Below are 19615 nucleotides of genomic sequence, written 5' to 3' on the forward strand. Positions count from 1 at the left end.
ATCAACAGCCACAACATGCTACGGCGCGTACACACATGGAAACTGTTTTCAACAAATATTTTAACTGTGGTTGCATGGTACAGCGCCAATTAGGCTGTAGTCTCCGTAACAGAGTACATTTGAATAAAATAACCATAAATTTTCGGACGTAAGTTCATTATGCAATTTTGTGTTCCGTATCTTCTCATAAATGAATCCCTGGAGTTTGTACACAGTGGAAGAATCACCCAGCTTATAGGACTTATTGATTGAGATATTGAAGCAAGTATGATTTTTTAAATATGATACACTTTTTAACAGTAACCGAAAACAGATGAAAATACGAGTACGTGATATACGGTTTGTTAACGCTGTGGCTCAATCTCTACACCAAAAAATACGAGAAACGTACTAAAATTGGAAAGCAATGTGGCCAGAGTCAGCTACTGGAGTGTAAAAATCGCCAAGCAAAACTCTTGTGAGAAGCTCTCGGATAACTGTGTGTATAAACACTAATCGTAATTATGGTTACATGGAATACACTTCAAATGAATTAATGGTTGATTGGTTGGTTTGTTTGTTTAAAAGGGGGGGAAACGGACCAAACTACTTGATCATCGGTCCTTGTTCCTATTGTAACAATTCCTCAAGGGAAAGAATAAAGAATCCTCAAAATTACAGACCAATATCCTTAACATCGGTTTGTTGCAGGAGTCTCTAACATATTCTCAGTTCGAATATAGTTAATTTCGTTGAGACAGAGAAGTTGCTGTCCATGCATCAGCACGGCTTTAAAAAGCATCGCTCCTGCGAAACGCAACTCGCCCTTTTTTCACATGATATCATGTGCATGGATGAAGGGTATCAGACTGATGCCATATTCCTTGACTTCCGGAAAGCGTTTGACTCGGTGCCCACTGCAGACACCTAACTAAGGTACGAGCATATGGGATTGGTTCCCAAATATGTGAGTGGCTCGAAAACTTCTTAAGCAATAGAACCCAGTACGTTGTCCTCGATGGTGAGTGTTCATCAGAGGTGAGGGTACAATCTGGAGTGCCCCAGGGAAGTGTGGTAGGTCAGCTGTTTTCTATCTACATAAGTGATCTTTTGGATAGGGTGGATAGCAATGTGCAGCTGTTTGCTAACGATGCTATGGTGTACGGTAACGTGTCGTCGTTGAGTGACTGTAGGAGGATACAAGATGACTTTGACAGGATTTGTGATTGGTGTGAAGAATGGCAGCTAATTCTAAATGTAGATAAAAGTAAATTAATGCAGATGAAGAGGAAAAAGAATCCTGTAATGTTTGAATACTCCATTAGCAGTGTAGCGCTTGACAGTCACGCCGATTACATATTTCGACATAACATTGCAGAGCGATATGAAGTGGGACAAGCACGTAATGGCAGTTGTAGGGAAGGCGGATAATCGTCTTCGGTTCATTGGTAGAATTTTGGGAAGATGTGGTTCATCTGTAAAGGAGATCGCTTATAAAACACTAATACAACCTATTCTTGAGTACTGCTCGAGCGTTTGGGATCCCTATCAGGTCGGATTGAGGGAGGACATAGAAGCAATTCAGAGGCAGGCTGCTAGACTTGTTACTGGTAGGTTTGGTCATCACGCGAGGGTTACGGAAATGCTTCAGGAACTTGGGTGGGAGTCTCTAGAGGAAAGGAGGCGTTCTTTTCTTGAATCGCTACTGAGGAAATTTAGAGAACCAGCATTAGCGGCTGACTGCTGTACAATTTTTCTGCCGACAACTTACATTTCGCGGAAAGACCACAAAGATAAGATAAGAGAGATAAGAGCTCGTACAGAGGCATATAGACAGTCATTTTTCCCTCGTTCTGTTTGGGAGTGGAACAGGGAGAGAAGATGCTAGTTGTGGTACGAGGTACCCTCCACCACGCACCGTATGGTGGACTGCGGAGTATGTATGTAGATGTAAAACAAACAGGACACACAGCACAATACCGAGAAGAAGGAAAAACCACAAGGACGACAGGAGACCAACTAACACTACAAGGAACAAAATAGGCCAAGTAAAACACAGAGACGCAAGAAACTGGTAGAAGAGAGTAAAACGGGAGAGCAGATTACCGTGGCTGGCTGCCCACGAAAATAAAAGGATAAGCCAGTCACTCTGCAACACATTAAAACCTTCACCATAAAAGCACAAGGGTGGAGGGTACTGAGGGACAAAGGGCCTGCACTGAAACTTATATCAAGTGATAAAACCCACCCTCACGTATAAAATTTAAAACCAGATCAGCAAATGAGGCGTTGTCTGCTAAACTAGGACAGTAAAAAAGAATATGGGCCACTGTCAACTGCGCACCCCACCGACACGGAGGTGGGTTCTTCACAGTGCAAAAGGTTGCCATATAGCCATATGTCGCCCAAGCATGGCCAATGCAGAGTCATCAGAGAGCCACAGAGTACCTGACAGAGGCCTGCATGGAGGACGTTCACACATTCGTAGTCTCCTTAATGGCACACAGTTTGTTGTGCATACTGAGACTATGCCATTCTGCCTCCAAAGCCGAAAAACTTTGCTGCGTAATAAAGAATGCTGGTCAGTTATTTTAATGCCGCCCTCCATAAGCGGTTTCCATGTAGCCTGTTTGGCCAGCCTGTTAACAAGTTCGTTGCCTGGGATCCAGACGTGACCTGGGGTCCTGACAAACACCACTGAACGCCTGGGCCATTCCAGGGCGTAGATGGACTCTTGGATAGACGCTAGAAAAGGATGGCGAGGGTAGCATTGGCCGATTGCTTGTAGGCTGCTCAAGGAGTCAGTACACAGAAGAAACGACTCCCCAGGGCCTAAATGTATGTGCTCAAGTGCACGAGATATAGCCACCAGGTCTACAGTGGAAACACTGCAGCCATCGAGCAAGGAATGGGGTCCAACAAGGCCTCTGAACGTTAGCGAAGCCAACGTGACCATCAGCCATTGAGCCGTCGGTGTAAACCACTCCATAGCCCAGGAAAACGTCAAGAATCGAAAGAAAGTGGCAGCGGAGAGCCGCGGGAGTAACTGGGTCCTGAGGGCCATTTAAAGGTCTTGGTGAAGCTTTGGCCGAGGTTTACACCATGGAGGTGTACGTGAATGGACCTCGAGTAGAAGTGGTAAAGAGAAGGACTCCGGTGAGATAGAAGCGATCAGACACGAACCACAATCATGAATCCTGACCGGGGCTGCTGATGCGAGAGATGAACCACAGTGGTTGGGAAAACAAAACGGTAATTCGGATGTGCAGGAGAACTACGAATGTGTGCAACGTAACTGGCGATCAGTTGTGCACGCCTAAACTTCAGTGGAGGGACTCCAGCCTCCATCAGGATGCTGGTCGCCATACTCGTCCTAAAAGCTCCTGTCGCTAGTGGAACTCCACAGTGGTGCACTGAGTCGAGTAAATGCAACGCTGAGGGCGCCACCGAAACACCATAAAACCAGACTCCCATCGTCATGTCGGGATTGAACAAGGGCTCTGTAGAGCTTTGGTAACGTAGAGGGATCTGCACCTCAGTTGGCGTTGGTCAGGCAACGGAGGGCGTTGAGGTGCTGATAGCACTTCAGCTTAAGCTGACGAAGTTGAGAAAGCCAAGTCAATCAGGCGTCGAAAACCAGTCCTGCGGATCGATACGTTTGCGCTACAGTGAGTGGATCGTCATTAACATAAAGTTCTGGTTCCGGATGAACATTACAACGCTCACAGAAGTGAATGACACACAACTTTGCGGATGAAAATGGGAAGCTGTGGGCTAGAGCCCATGACTGTGCCTTGTGAATGGCTCCCTGCAGGCGTCGCTCAGGTACACCAGTAGTGGAGCATCGGTACGAAATGCAGAAGTCGTCTGCATACAGAGAAGGTGAGACGTACAGCCCCCACAACCGCTGCTAGGGCGTTGATGGCCACTAAAAATGCACACTGCATGGACCCCATTCTGCTGGATATGAGGGGAACTATGGGAGGCACCAACTTGGACAAGGAAAGTACGGATCGATAGGAAATTTTGGATAAAAATCTGAAGTGGGCCCCAGAGAACTCACTCATATAACGTGGCAAGGATATGTTGTCGCCAGGTCATGTCTTAAGCTTTTTTTGTAAATCAAAAAAGATGGCAACAAGGTGTTGGTAGACCGACCTCGGCGGAAACCGCCGTGGCATGGAGCCTGTAGGTCAAGTGATTCCAGGACCCAAGACAACCACCGACACACCATACATACTAGCACCTCAAGAAGAACGTTGGTTAAGGCTGATGGGGCGATAGCTATCCACACCAAGTGGGTTTTTACCTGGTTTGAGCACTGGAATGATTGTGCTCTCCCGCCATTGCGATGGAAAGACGCCATCGCACCTGATCTGGTTGAAGAAGACGAGGACATATCGCTTATAGTTGAACGAGAGATGTTTAATCATCTGAATGTAGATCCAATCCAGTCCAGGAGCTGTGTCGAGGCAATGTGCAAGGGCGCTGAGGAGCTCCCACTCTCTAAATGGGGCGTTACAGTGTTCACTATGGCTTCTAGTGGACGAGAGGACTTTCCCATCCATCACCCATTTAAGGGCGCGAAATTCTGGGGGTAATTCTCCGCTGCAGAGGCTCGAGCATAGTGCTCAGCGAAGTGCTTGGCAATCCATTTTGCGTCGGTAAGTTACACGGACATCGACGGTAATGCCAGGGATACCTGTTGGGGTCTGCTACCCAAAAACACGTCTGATCTTCAGACTTGGGAAGTTGACGTATGGAACCCAATGGTCGAGACGTACCTCTCCAACACTCCTGTTTCCAAAGCTGGCGAACGCGGACATGGAACCATTTATAAGCCCTTAGGTGCTCGAGATATGTGTGAAGCTTATGTCGCTGTAGAGCCTGCCTACGCTCTTTAATGGCCTCGGCAATTTCTGGCGACCACCAAGGTACTGTCTTTCGCCGGGGGGCACCCTAAGGAGCAAGGGATCGCGTTTCCAGCCGCAGAAACGATCGTTCTAGTGACTTGCTCAACGATCACATCGTTGGTAGCATGTGGAGGAAATTCAATGGAGATAAAAGAGGTGAAAGTTTCTCAGTCTGCCTTTCTTAGAGTCCATGTGCATGACGCCAAGGGAGTGACAGGAAGATGGGGAAATGGTCACTAGAACAAGTCATTATAGACTTTCCAGTGGACTGATGGGAGAAGTCCTGGGCTGCAAAGTAATAAATTAATGGCCAAATAAGTCCCATGAATCACACTAAAATGTGTGGGAGCCCTAGTATTTAGGAGGCAGAGGTCGAGCTGAGGCAGTAAACATTCGACCTCTCTATCTTGGCCAGTAAGCATGGTGCCACCCCATAAGGGATTATGGGCATTAAAATCTCCCAAAGGTAGTAGAGGTTTAGGGAGTTGTTGAATCAGTGCAGCGAAGATGTTCAGGGGTAGCACACCATCTTGAGGATGATATACATTACAGACAGTTATTTCCATTGTTGTCCTTATCCTGACAGCCACAGCTTCTAGAGGAGTGTGAAGGGGCACTGGTTCACTACATACTGAGTTCACGACATAGACGCAAACTCCACCTGACCCTCTATTATATTCACTATTGTTCTTGTAATATCCCCTATAGCCGCAAAGGGTAGGGGTCCCCATTTCCAGGAACCAGGTTTCCTGGAGGGCAGTGAAGAAAGCAAGTGTAAGGTTTAAACAGTTCTTGTAGCTCAGCCAGGTGGTTGAAAAAACAGTGGCAATTCCACTGGAGGATGACGTTATCGTGAGGCAGGGAAGGCATGAAACGCCAAATGAGCCAGTTTACGCCTCAGGGTCACCTGCTGCCACTTAGTACCTGAGCAGTCTTTATCCATTGTATCTGAGAGCCCAGCGAGATCTAGGTCCTCAGTGAATGCCAGAATCTCCACCTCACCCTCAAATGCAGAGCTTTTAAGTAGTGGTGGTGTGGGTGACACCGCCGCAATTTCCTTGTTCTTGGGGGGTCTTGCTTTTTGATTTTTCTCACTGCTCTTTGGGTTTCTCTGACTAGGAGGGCTTCTTTGATTCGGCCTCCAGGACTGAGGAAGATCGTGATGCCCTACAACCAGCTGCTTTTTGGTGCTTCAGCCACTGGTGGGTGTCATCTTTTCCACTAGTAGAAAACTGGGGAGGTAGTGAGCCAAGAGACGCCTTCCTACTGAAAGGAGCTGAAGAAGACTTATGCATCTCTAACTGAGAAGTGGTGACGAACGTCCAAGATGGTTCGGGGGGAGGGGGGGAGGCAGTGCTCCCAAGGTAGGTGGTGTGCGAGCAACAGGGAGGGAAAAGCCCCCCCCCCCCCCCCCCACTGTCAAGGGGGCACGAGTAGTCTTATCGCTCTGGGAGCCAACTGGAATTGACTGAACAGATGGGGCTAGAGCTGTTCTCATAGTGGCGGTGTAAGATGTCTGAGGTACAGGATGTACGTGGTCAAATTTCCTCTTAGCATCTGTGTAGATCAGTCGGTCCAGGATCTTTTATTCTATGATTTGCCATTCCTTCTGGAGAATCCTGCAGTGTGGTGAGCAAGGGGAACGGTGATCTCTGCAGTTGACACAGATGAGAGGTGGGGCACATGAAGTATTGGGATGTGATGGGCTTCCCCAGACACAACAATACCCTGGACCATATTTAAGCTCTTATGGTTCGTGATACAACCACAGACACTCCCAGCTTGTCACAGGCGAGTAGTGCCTGTGACTGGGCATAGGAAGCTGTTTTTACCAAGACTGAGCCCGATCGCCTTTTCTACAATCCCTCCACCTCCCCAAACTTGTCCTCTAAATGTTCCACAATAAACAGAGGCTTTGACGACATGAAGGATGCCCCACGAACCCTCGTAGATATGAGGTATTGGAGTAAGAATCGCTGCCATCCTTAGCCTGACACTCCTCCCATGGAGTAGTACGCTTCATGGCATGTCATCCGCCCTAATGCCACCCAGTCTGACCAGAGGCCCTCCCAACGGGCGCCACCCTGCCACAACAAAGGCCACCTGGCAGGATGGCCATTGCTCAGAGTCCCAATGCCCCAGGGTGACAGGCATCTACCTCTTGGCATACATGGGGAGTTAACGGCACAGGCATCAGCAGAGCAATCCCTGTGTGGTCAGGGGGCTACAACCAACAGGGTACATGGTGCCCCACCACAGCAGACTGGCTACCATGCTGGATATCAGGTACAAACAAGCATACTAGTCCATTATCATCGTCAGTGCAATAATCAGTACTGCACAGGGGATGGAGGAAAACGCACCCAGGAGGGTGACCTACCCCAACAGCTAGAGAATGAAAGGAAGTGTAGATCCACATAAATGAAGGATGTGGGAGGACAGCACATAATGGACATGAAAGACATGATGCATCGTGTAAGGCGCCCTTTTCGAATTGGCGCGCTCTTCGGGAAAATTTAGGAGAATGGAGGTGAAGCCAGACAGAGGAGCATCACGTAAAGGCCAAAACGTGACACTCCTTTTCGTTGCCTCTTGTGACAGGCAGGAATACCTCAGGCCTAATCTAAGCCCCACACCAGCAGGAGGGCAAATGAACTAAGCAATTTATTCAGAATGGCTGACAATATGACACCACAAAATGTTTTTTTAACAAACCGTACTTTTACACTGCAACACACATCAGTAGTCACTGTTCGAGATACATATGAACAGGTGAAAGTACATTGAATGGCACCTTGTTGCATATGTGGCAAATCGACACTACATATAGCCTGGCGTAGTTGTGGCTTCATGATAGACTGCATGTTTCAGTGCTTCCTATAGAAAGAAATCAAGAGGAAGCAAAACTAGAGACCTGGTCAGCCATTGTACCACAGAATTACGTCCTATTAGATAGCCAGGGAATTTTTGTCGGTATTTGCCCTACAACAAGGGAAGAATGAGCGGGGTAGCCGTCGTGTTGTAACCACATACACTGTCGCTTATCCAGTGATATCTCTTCCAGATAAACAGATATAATGTTCTGAACACAGTGTGCATACATATATCCACTGAACATTCCTGGGCTGAAGCAAAGACCCACACATGAGTTACTACGATGCTCCACCATAGGTTTACGCTTCTCAGTCTTTGTTCTTGTAGCTGACGAAGCATGGGTGGATTTTCAGCTGCCCATTATTACATTTACATCACTATGGTTCGTAAACCTTGCTTTATCGCTAAATGGCACACTTTGTGTTGTTGTCCCGCAAGAGTAAACCAACAAAACTGTATACAGTACTACTTCCGGAATGACGTCCACCGAATGCCTGGTGTAGTGACAGGTAATAAAGCTGGAATTTACGTCGAACGGGAATGACACTCCCGTAGCTGATCCCACACTTCTCGACAATACGTCGCGTGCCACCTTCGATGTATGGACGTAAAACTTCTTCTCACTGGTGTTCATCTCTGCATGAAAGTAACGTCGAAGCAGAAATGATTTGCCGACTGACGACACAGTTCCTGCTACTTCTGCCGTACAGACAAGTACATGGTCGGGATGCTTGATACAACGACGTAGCCTGGCGTGAGCGTGTTTACAATGCAACAGCCGATTCCAGCCGACTTGCCTTTCCTTTTTAAAATATTTCTCGGATTCTTTTGCGAAGAGTTTGAGCTTCAACATTAACTAATATTATATTACTGTACTCTTCTCCTAAATCGCTTTCGGATGCCGCTAAAAACGTATATCATTCCATTAAAGAAAGTAAAAAAATATTCTTCCTTCAATATCTCGATCGATAAGATAGTTAAAGCTCTTTATCACGTACCGAAGTACATGCCACTTGGGGTATAATTAATTGTGGAATAACATTTTGATATTTGAAATCATTCGCGAAATAAAACGGGTGTTACGTCTTACGTGACTCGTGCTGTGTGTGTGTGTGTGTGTGTGTGACGGGGGGGGGGGGGGGGGCACTTGCAAATTATCACACATTCACACATACACGTGCAGCCACCAAAAGATGCATACACTACAAAATGTTTGAGCACAGTTTAACATTCGCTTAGCCAAGCCTACATCCCTGTACATGCATGCACACATTGACACACTTTTTAACTACATTCTTTTGGCTATCATGTGTCTGATGGTGTCGGAGAAACCGGTATCTCAGAGTAAATTATTATTTAATGCACTTTGGTGAACTACCATTACATGAGGGGCATTAAGTAAGTAATGTAACTTTTTTCTCCGCTAATTTCGGTTGGACAAATGCTCAATTTGTCGTGGAACAGAGGAATATTTGTGCTTCAGCCCTTACAATTTCATGAAGTTCCAATAGAAGGTGGCGTTATTCATAGTCTTCAAAATGGCGTCTGTAACGGAGGTGCGTTCGAAACAGAGTTGTCACTGAGTTCCTTTTAGTGGAAAACCAGAGCTTCGCAGAGCATCTTAGGTACTTACAAAGTGCCTACGAAGACCGGGCAGTAAACAAAAGCGCGCTGAGTTGTTGGACGAGCCACCTGTCGTCGCAATAAGTTCGCCTGTCCGGTCTCCCGCTTGCTGGACGGCCGCACACAGCTGTGACTGCTGCAATGTTGGAAATACGGATACTCTCATTACAGATGATCGACAGATCACAAAGACCTCGGTGCACAGCTGCAAGACTGTTGATACCGCTGACACACCAGTTGCGGTACTCATAGGTGTGTGTCCGTTGGGTTCCCCTCCGCCTATCAGAATACCATGAAGAGCAACGAGGGACCATCCGTGCGAAATTACTTGTGCGTTACGAGGCTGATAGTGACAAGTTTTCGTCGAACATCGTCACATGCGATGAAACGTGGGTTCATCACTTAGAATCGGAAGCGAAGCATCAGTGCATAGAGTGGTACCATACCACCTTTCCTGCAAAGTGAAAGATCAAAGCCGCACCCTAAGTTCATAAAGTCATGGTGACGGACTTCCGCGATTCTGAAGTGTTACTCTGTTTGATGTCCTCCTTCATAGTGCAGCGATCAACTCTGAAACATATTGTGCTACCCTCGAGAAATTCTTCAGGGACACAAAAATGCAAACAAGCTCTTCCTCCTCCTCCTTTAACGTAAGGCCTCCCACAAGCTGACACACTGGACAGGGGCTCATAGAACTGCACTGCACTATTCTTCCTCATCCACCCTACAGCCTGGGTCTCCCACCTTTCCACTTCCATCACTTAGGCAGAATAAATGAGGAACTCTGTGAGAAGAAGTACGTGGACGATGGGGAGGTTGTTGATGCAGCAAGATACTGACTCCAATGTCGACCAGAAGAGAGATACCATGTGAGCATACAGACCCTCCCAGTAAGGTGGCTTAAGGCCATCGCACTGAACGGAGGTTATGGTGAAAAAGAGGGTTAAGTAGCCATAAGAATGGGAAATAATATGGTGTTTTGGAATTCTGAATAAAACCAACCTGCATTTAGAAAAAAGAAGAGTTGCTATACATACTGAACGCCCTTCATATCTACTCCTGCAAGCCTGCCTCAGCTTCCTGAACACAATATACAGGGTGAAGTGAAATTCGCGCATTCGGGCTTCGCAGCGCAACTCCTCATATGCCAGCGATAAAAAAAAAATATCTCACAAAATTTCATCCGGCGAGTACATCCGGCAGAAAAAGGACGTTAAAGAGTGGCAATTTGGCAACACTGTAACCACATGTATGGTAAGTGTCTTTGTGAGCACACAGTCCTCTTACTGTACGGCTGATGCAGTGGATAGTCTTTTGGGTTAGCATGCAGCAGGTCGATGGTTCGATACTGGGTTTAGGCCTATGTTTTTTATTTGGTAAATGTAGTGCAGGTTGTGCGGTATCTGGCAGCTTAATCGTCAACAGCGATTGCAGCTTGTCTTCTAGAAAACACTTCAACTTACGTACTACAGTCGCAGAAATTGAAGGTTGGTCAGCTTTCAAAGAAGCCCTTTTCATGTCATGGAATTTCACAATTACCTCATCCACTAGATGCGAAACCTGTTTTCTTCGTATCCGCCTTCAGTGGTCCCAGAGATTAGTAGCAACTATTATTCTTGGCTCGTTCAAGTGCTTACATTTAGTTAGAGCCTAAAGGCTGCGTTCACACTGCCGGCCGGGCCGAGCCGAGCCTGGCCGGGCCGCCGCCCGCTTCGATATCAAACACATGGTTTTGAATTGCGGTGTTCACACTGGCGGCCGGGCCGCTCCGACACGGCGTGAGCCTCCCGGAGCCGAGCCGACGACATTCCGAGTGTTTAATATTGCCGGCGCGAGCCGACCGCAGGCGCGAGCCTGTGGAGCAGCACTACAGCTTCTGCACTACACGCATCACACGTCTCCCTTCTGCTTTCATCACAAGTGTGACTCCACACGTCTTTTGTTTTAAGATGTTACCTCACATTTCACAATCAGTGAGGAATAATTACGTTTATTATAATGATACATGCGAAATTACTTTTATTTCATTTATTTAATCTACATGCATTTACAACAATAGCTTGGCAGCGATCGCGGCATTGCCGCCACTGAATAGTTCGCATTTACTTGTAAACGGAGGCAGATATGAGTGTCACTGAGGGACGGAAATGTGTCCCTACCAGATGACAATGCATTGTAAAGTCATGTTGTGGCACGTTACTATAAGCTGTTGTCTGTGACATCTTTTTGCGATGTTCTTACTTTAATGGATGCAGAATAACGTATACATGACATTAACTTGTGTCCATCAATTTGGTATCAGAAATTCTGCTAGTATGACAGTAATGATGCAGTTTCCAGATTATGGAACGAAGTAACCAAGGAGTGTGTTTCAGATAGTATGCACAAATATAAATTATTTTCCTTTATAATTTTATTTGTTTTATTTACAGTGAAATGAGATACAAAAAAATACAGTAAATAGCTAAGTACTTTCAATTCCAAAATTTATTTTTGAAAGGTTTTTTAATTATTTTAAGTTGCATTTTTAACGAAATATTCTACAAAAGTGTTCCTGACAGTTTTCGAACGTAATGTGGAATTTCTGTGGAATGTGGCACCAGCTGTCTGCATATCAGCATTGGTACAAAACTTTTCAGCTTCAACATTGCATCCTTCTCTGTCAATGACAATATTATGAAGTAGACAAATGCACTTGACTATGTGATCAGCTACATCAACGGGTGTTTCAATTTCCTTCCTCAGTAGTCTCCATTTATTGGTCATTATACCAAATGCACATTCAACAACTTTTCTTGCTCTGGAATGCATATCATTGTATAGAATCTTCTCGTTGTCCAAATTTCTGCGAGGAAAAGGTCTCATCAAATTCTCTAATAAGGGGTAAGCTTCATCTCCCAAAATGACGTACGGTAGTTCCTGACACATTCCTTCAAGTCTTGTTGGTGGCGGTAATAACAGCTCCCCATTTATAAGTTTCTTATATAACATACTTTCTTTAAACACGCCTGCATCAGACTGTTTACCTTAGGCACCAACATCTACAGCTATAAATTTGTAATTTGCATCAGCAACTGCTTGGAGTACAATCGAACAATACTGTTTGTAATTGTAAAACATGCTGCCAGAATGTTTAGGACATTGGACACGTATGTGCTTCCCGTCCATACATCCAAAACAGTTTGGAAATCCCCATCTCGTATGCATTTCACTGGCAATTTCTTTAAATCGAGAAACAGTTGGCGTTGGTAAATGAATGGGAGCAAGTGACTCCCATATGGCCATACAAACGTCTTTCACCACCACTGATACGGTGGACACTCCTAATCGGAATGACGATGCTAATGCATGAAAGGAGATGCCAGTGGACAGATACCTGAGAAAAAAAATCGTAAAATGTGTTACTCAAGTGTGGTGTTGGGCGAAGTTTTTACAGTTTTGCTTGCACAGTAGATATTTACTAAGTTCATGTCATTTCATAGTTGTACAACAATAAATAATTAAAGAGACATTTTCTTGCACCCTTCTACATTCTTTCAATTAAAATAATGAAATCGAAATGCAAAGTTCTGAGAGACAGTTACAGAGAATAACTTGTATAACTTGGCAAAATAAAGTCATGTGATCCAGAGAATAGTATATTAAAATGCAATTCCACTCGGGCTTTGTTCTGACATATGATTTTCCTAAGTTCCAAGAGCTATGCACAGTTCCTTACCAGTGGAAATAGAACCACTGAGTCAAAGGGCATATCAGTCTGTCTATCTTACAAGGTAATGAAAAGAATTCTGTGAGGTCATCAGTGGGTCCACATGATGAACCATCACCACTGCATCATGAAGAAAAAAGAAGAAAATAGTTGGAAAATTCTGAAGGAGTGTATCTGCGATTCTTCGTTGAAGGCAAAGCAAGACATTACCCAAAATGACGAAGCTAATTACTTACTAATGATTCTCAGGAGTCCCATAAACTCTCTTCCCTTCAGATGTAAGCGTTTGTGAAATTTAAAATACAAAAGCATGACTACAATTAATTGGAGGTAGTGAATGCTGCACAAAGTTCTACTGCAAACCAAAAAGTGTGTACTAACGAATCTTACCTTATCGTTATACACAATTTCTCTTCTGCTGTTATACTTCTGCGAAAGTTTGTGTTCTGTTTCGAAATGTTGTCTTGAATGTTCTGCAGCACATACTGAAATGTATTATGATTCATTCTGTAATATGAATAAAATTTTTCGGGATAGTTTTTAAGTTCTTCATGTAAAGAAAAAAACTCTCCTAAATGTCTGTCGCTATTTATGGGATGAATCCATAGCCTCCTAGTTCTTCTGTACTTCAAAACTCGACGAGTTACTGCAGAGTCAAAAAAATACCAATAAAAGAGTGAAGACATTGTTCTACACGACAGCACAGACTAGCTAAAGGCGAGCAACTGTTGACTGCAGCTGCGTTTTCTACTGACTTGCTTGTCAGCTGTCGAAGGGTGGGGATTTTTTTCAATTTATTTATTTGGCCTTCGGCAACTAACAGCCATTTAGCCAAAAAGTGGGGATTACCTTGACGGTGCAGCGCAGCCCGCCAAGGAAGGAAAAAAACAATGAAGAACAATGAAACGCACATCTGTGTCGATCTACAGTAGTTTCATTAACTCTCCATTATTTTTTTCTGTCAAAGTAGACAAAGAGACTACAGAATTGCGCTTCAGTTTCTGCAGTAAACGTATGACAAATCTCCAGTTTGTTTTTGTGATTAGTTTTACACCAAATTTTATCAGACCTGTGTCATTGACGCTTCTAACTGTACATGTACTAAACCAATCCGTAACCGCGCGAACTCCGTGGCTTGCGGACGCGGCACTGACGCCACTGAATAGCTCGCATTACTTGTGACCAGAGACAGATATCAGTATCATTATCATTTCAAAAACTTTTTGGTACTTTTAGCTACATTTCATTCCCAACAATGTATGGTCCAAAACGGATCTAACAGTAAGCTACCCGCTACATAACTTTTTCACTGCAAGATTTGTAAATCAAGTGCACAACGTTGACAAATAGCATCATTTCACAATGACTGTTAAGAAATATGGAAAGATAAATGATTCAATACGAAGCTAAGATGTTATACTACCACGTGTACAAAAATCAGATTTTTTAGTCGCATACTTCCTTCAAAATCCGTTGGGAAGCGTTACGAAACTAAAATCACGCGAAACGAAAAGTAGACTTTTTCTTTTTCCACGACGTAAGTAAGGCTTTTAAGGAGAAAATAAGTTCATAAAACGATGTGGCGAAGTCTTATATACCGCTAAGAATTTTTAAAACATGAAAATCGGAGAAGTGGATTTTTCCCCCATTTCGCCGTCCCGGCTCGGCGCGGCGCGCAGTGTGAATGCACTACTCGTCGGCCTAAGCTGGCTAGGCACGAGCCGAGCCAGTACGCGTCAGCCCGGCCCGGCCCGGCCGGCAGTGTGAACGCAGCCTTATGTTACCAATAGGACTACCAATGTGTTTTGCTAGGACCTCACATTATTATACCCGCTTGTATAGAGATGCTATAGAGATCTACAGGAACGAAAATAATTTTAATTAAAAAAAAGGAGGATTAAAACTAGACAAGATACGGTGGTCGACTTTTTACCAACGAAGTGACAATAGATTATCTGTAATCGAGAGACGTGGCACTAGCCAGAGATAGTTTTAAAGCCGAAAGCACGTGATGAGTGGCGGCGCCATCCAAGCGCTCTATGTAAGCGGGACCTCCAGCGCCTAGCAGCCAGTCGCCGACTCACCTCGGAAGATGCCAGCAGTAGGCAACGAAACGTCAGGAAGGAAAAGTAGTTTTATATATGGACCACTGCAATTCAGCCCGGAAGTTTTAAATAATGTTATCTGGCTAGGTTCTCATTTCTGTTACTATATTTCTCAGTACCGGATGGCAACTGGATGTTTTAGCCTGTTGTAGACTTGTGGACACCCCCACGCTAAACCTGTGGTTTGCGAGCCGTCTGTAGTGTACGGGTCAGGTCATAAATGAGCCAAATTTGAAGGAGATCACACTGATTTAGAATTGAGAACCAAATCTTCAGTTATTTTATTGCCGATTGTAATTCTAATCTGAGGAAATTTTGAAGCCTACTTATGACTGATTCCTTTGTTAAACTTAAAGTGTCTTGTTAATTACTCATATACCTTATAAGATAAACCTTCAGGCCTGTTTCCAAACCCGACCATTCCAAACACGACCGTTCCAAAACCAACAATTTTTAAAAACAAACTTTTCCGAAACAAACTTTCCCGAAACAAAACTTTCCCGAAACAAAACTTTCCCGAAACAAAACTTTCCCGAAACAAAACTTTCCCGAAACAAAACTTTCCCGAAACAAAACTTTCCCGAAACAAAACTTTACCGAAACAAAACTTTCCCGAAACAAAACTTTCCCGAAACAAAACTTTCCCGAAACAAAACTTTCCCGAAACAAACCTTTCCCGAAACAAACCTTCCCGAAACAAACCTTCCCGAAACAAACCTTCCCGAAACAAACCTTCCCGAAAGAAACCTTCCCGAAACAAACCTTCCCGAAACAAACCTTCCCGAAACAAACCTTTCCGAAACAAACCTTTCCGAAACAAACCTTTCCGAAACAAACCTTTCCGAAACCAACTTTTCCCAAACCAACTTTCCCGAAACCAACTTTCCCGAAACTAACTTTCCAAAACTAACTTTCCAAAACTAACTTTCCAAAACTAACTTTTCAAAACTAACTTATCAAATACTAGTTAATTGTTTTAATTGCATTTCTTAATTGGTCCTTCAGGTTGGTATTTCTTACAATCAGCCCTTCAGGAGTTATCCGCTATTACTTGCATTTAAAAAAAAAAAAAAAGTCAGCCGTTCAGGTGGTATTCGTTGCGGCAGTGATATTTTTTTAAAACAACCCTTCAGGCGTTAATGGTTGTTGCTTTTTTTAAAAAAATATGCCCTTCTGGGGTTTTGCTTTGGGAGATCTTTTATTTCAGTCTTAGCTTGTTTTCTATATTAGTCCTTCAGGCTGTAGGTGAAAAATTTTATCTGGCTAGGTTGTTACCTGTGTTTTTAAAATAACTCATAAATTGTTAAAGATCGCAAGCTTGTACTGTCAAGGCTAACTTCTATGGTTATTTGCTTTTTTGATAGTAGTGGTATCATGCATGAAGAATTTGTTCCTATAGGACAGATTGTCAGCTAAGAGTTTGTAAAGACATCCATCAAAGTATCAGGAAAGGTGTGAATTAAGTGAGACTAGACGTTGCAGAGAAGTGGATGATGCACCATGAAAACGCCCCATGTCACACAGCCACTTGAAGGCACTGCTTTTGTTCCACAGCCCCCATATCCATCGGATCTGAAATGTCCTGACTTTTCTTTCCCAGAAATTGAAAAATATCTTAAAAGCACTCATTTCGGGACTCTGACGAACATTCAAATAAATGTGACCGACATGTTAAATGTCTTAGCTTTTGAAGCCTATCTGCGCTGCTAACAAGACTGGAAACAACGACTCCGCTGGTGAATAACTGCCGGAGGGAATTACTTTGAAGGGCACAATACTTTTGACTAAAATAAAAGCTTTGGTAGCCAAAAAAATTCATCTCGTTACTTTTCTCATACACCTCGTATGATGGTATTTATTAAAACTAAAAATGAGGAAAACCACAAAGATAAACAGGGAAGCCGCCTCTAAAGTTGCAGATCCACAAAATGAGAAACTAATAAGAAACAGCATTCATTCTACTAAGAACGTCTTAACAGGGTATGTGGCCCATATACAGGACTGCAAAACATTAGTCGAACATGAGAATTTAAAAACTCAGGTCAACAGTGAGCCACTGTAGAAAAATAGCCCGTCGGTCACCCTTCACGAAATTCCTACTAGCATGCCCAATTACAGATGTATACGAGCTAATTTTTGACAGAGAAATGGGTCGAGAAGATTTTAATGATTTTTCCCTTTCATTTATGAAATGCGTCAGAGGAAAATCCACGTTACATTAGGTGGCATAAGTGTCTACTGTTATGAGAAAGAGATTGGTTGAACAACGGAAGTCTCCTGCAGTATCTGTTGACGATTACTTTATGATAATTACACGTCTGAAGTCCTTTGGTTATGGACGTGTGTATGTTCTGTATTTAGGCTAAGATAATCTGTTGGACCTGTGGGAAAAAAGACAGTGAAGGAAGTCTAGCTGTCTGCCTACCCTGCAAAAAGCAGGGGAAAACGCACAGTGAACAATAGGATTTGTCTTACTTAACAAATGCTATTGACAATACTGACAGAGGACAGACTACTTAGAATCACACTAACTTAGTACTCCGTCCATGAATGAACTAGCAGATGCAGAAAATACTGGACTCAAATCTAAGAAGCGTAAATCGCCATCTAAGCGGTTAAGAGAAGAACTACTGGCTGTAAATTTAAAAAGGCCTTGCACGTGCTTAGCAAAAAGACAGCTGTTTGATGTCGCCATTCAGACAGACAGCTCTGCTGAAATGCCATCTCTTTCTGTCAACTGAAAACAAATGCTGGACGCTGCCACCCAAAGTGATTAATCCTATATCTTTGTAGAAGTATAAAACACAAATAGACCCTCAACGTTTGTATGATAGCTATAGTGATACGTTAAGTTTCTCTGGAATAGAGAAGCTGGTTACTCTACACACATCTTAAGGCATCAAGTGCGTGTGTGCCACCCACGTGAGATTTCGTTATCTTCACTTTCCCCGAATTCAGTTAAAAACAGCGACTCTTCCATCTTGCACAGGCAAGCGTAACGCACTCAGCCAAAACGCATGCAAAAAAGAGGAATCTGATTTACAACAACTTTACAAACAGATATCCATCTTTTGATATGCAGCTCCTTGTATTGGCCGTGTTTGCAGTTAAAATTTTTGGGATTTGAGGTCCGCCAGTTACGCAAAACAACCGTTTTTCTCAGTACCCAAACACGTTTTGGCATTACTGTGCCATCATCAGTGGGTTTTCGTTTTTATTTATTCATTAAATTTGGTGAGCATGAATTTTCTGGACCACTTGTGTTAATTATTACAGGTAGCTTGTCGTGTTTTCGTGTGGCAAGTACTTCCATTCTCCGCATCATGACGAGCTACCTGTAATAATTAACACAAAAGTGGTCCTTAAAATTCATGCTCACCAAATTTAAAGAATATATAAAGACGAAAACCCACTGATGATGGCACAGTGGTGCCGAAATATGTTTTGGTACTGAGATAAACGGTGTTTTGCGTAACTGGTGGACCTCAAATCTCCCCCCCCCCCCAAAAAAAAATTAAACAAATCTTACCACATATCAACGCATGGCATTTGATCATAGAAAGTCATGTCTGCGTTGTTTCTTTCATACTCACTCACAACCCAGCAATCAGTCGTTACGATCACCACAATTGAACACAAAGAGCATCCTGACGCTGCTACACGAATTACAGAAGCCAACGGAAGAACAGAAGTTCAATGAGTGCAGGAAGCGCACTCTGCACCAAGGAAGAATCTCCAACACGCCTAAACAGCGTAAACCATAACGAAGAGGAGATCCTCAATGGCAGCTGTAGTAGTTCCCAACAGGTGATCAGAAAACTCCGTCAGTTGTATGAAGATCATGCCGTAATAGTGCAAGATATTAACGCAGATACCAGTGGATTTACTCTCACCATGTACTTCCAGTAATGAAATATTTACACACATTGAAAAGCTAACGCACACATTTCAGACACGTTATGTCAAGCTAATTGTAACTGTTCTTCAAGCAGATGCTAAATCTGTGTCGTGTCGCAGTGCAGCACTATGTGATAGGGGCCATGAATTACAGAGGCTGTTCTCGAGCTGCAGTTTTACACCGATGAGCCAAAACATTATGACCACATGTTTAACAGCGTGTTGTTCGACTTTTCAAAGACAGTACAACAGAGATTCTGATTGCCATGGCTTCTACAAGTCATTGAAGTACGAGGGTAATCCCAAAGGTAAGGTCTCTATTTTTTTTTATAAATACAGAACTATGTTCGTGCGGCAGTTGGTCACACTGTTATGAAGAGTGCTTCACGCGCTATGTGTAAACATGCACACGTCGCTCTGAGGGGCTCAGTCTTGGCTTGGCAGCCGTTGAGAATAGAGCTCCCGTTTGATGTTACCGCCAAGTGCGAATTGCGCGCAGTTATTCGGTTTTTGAA

At 43.9% G+C, this 19615-nt stretch overlaps 1 protein-coding gene across 1 annotated transcript in view; it reads right to left on the bottom strand.

Moving 5' to 3' along the window:
* Positions 1-19615, bottom strand: part of LOC124788995 (speckle-type POZ protein-like) — a 67587-nt gene that overhangs the window by 26992 nt on the left and 20980 nt on the right. The window contains exon 3 of the mRNA XM_047256317.1: positions 12681-12765. Coding sequence (XP_047112273.1) covers positions 12681-12765 — 85 coding nt within the window. The remainder of the gene's footprint in view (positions 1-12680; positions 12766-19615) is intronic.

Source organism: Schistocerca piceifrons, chromosome 1, assembly GCF_021461385.2.
Source record: "Schistocerca piceifrons isolate TAMUIC-IGC-003096 chromosome 1, iqSchPice1.1, whole genome shotgun sequence".
NCBI classification, from domain to species: Eukaryota; Metazoa; Arthropoda; class Insecta; order Orthoptera; family Acrididae; genus Schistocerca; species Schistocerca piceifrons.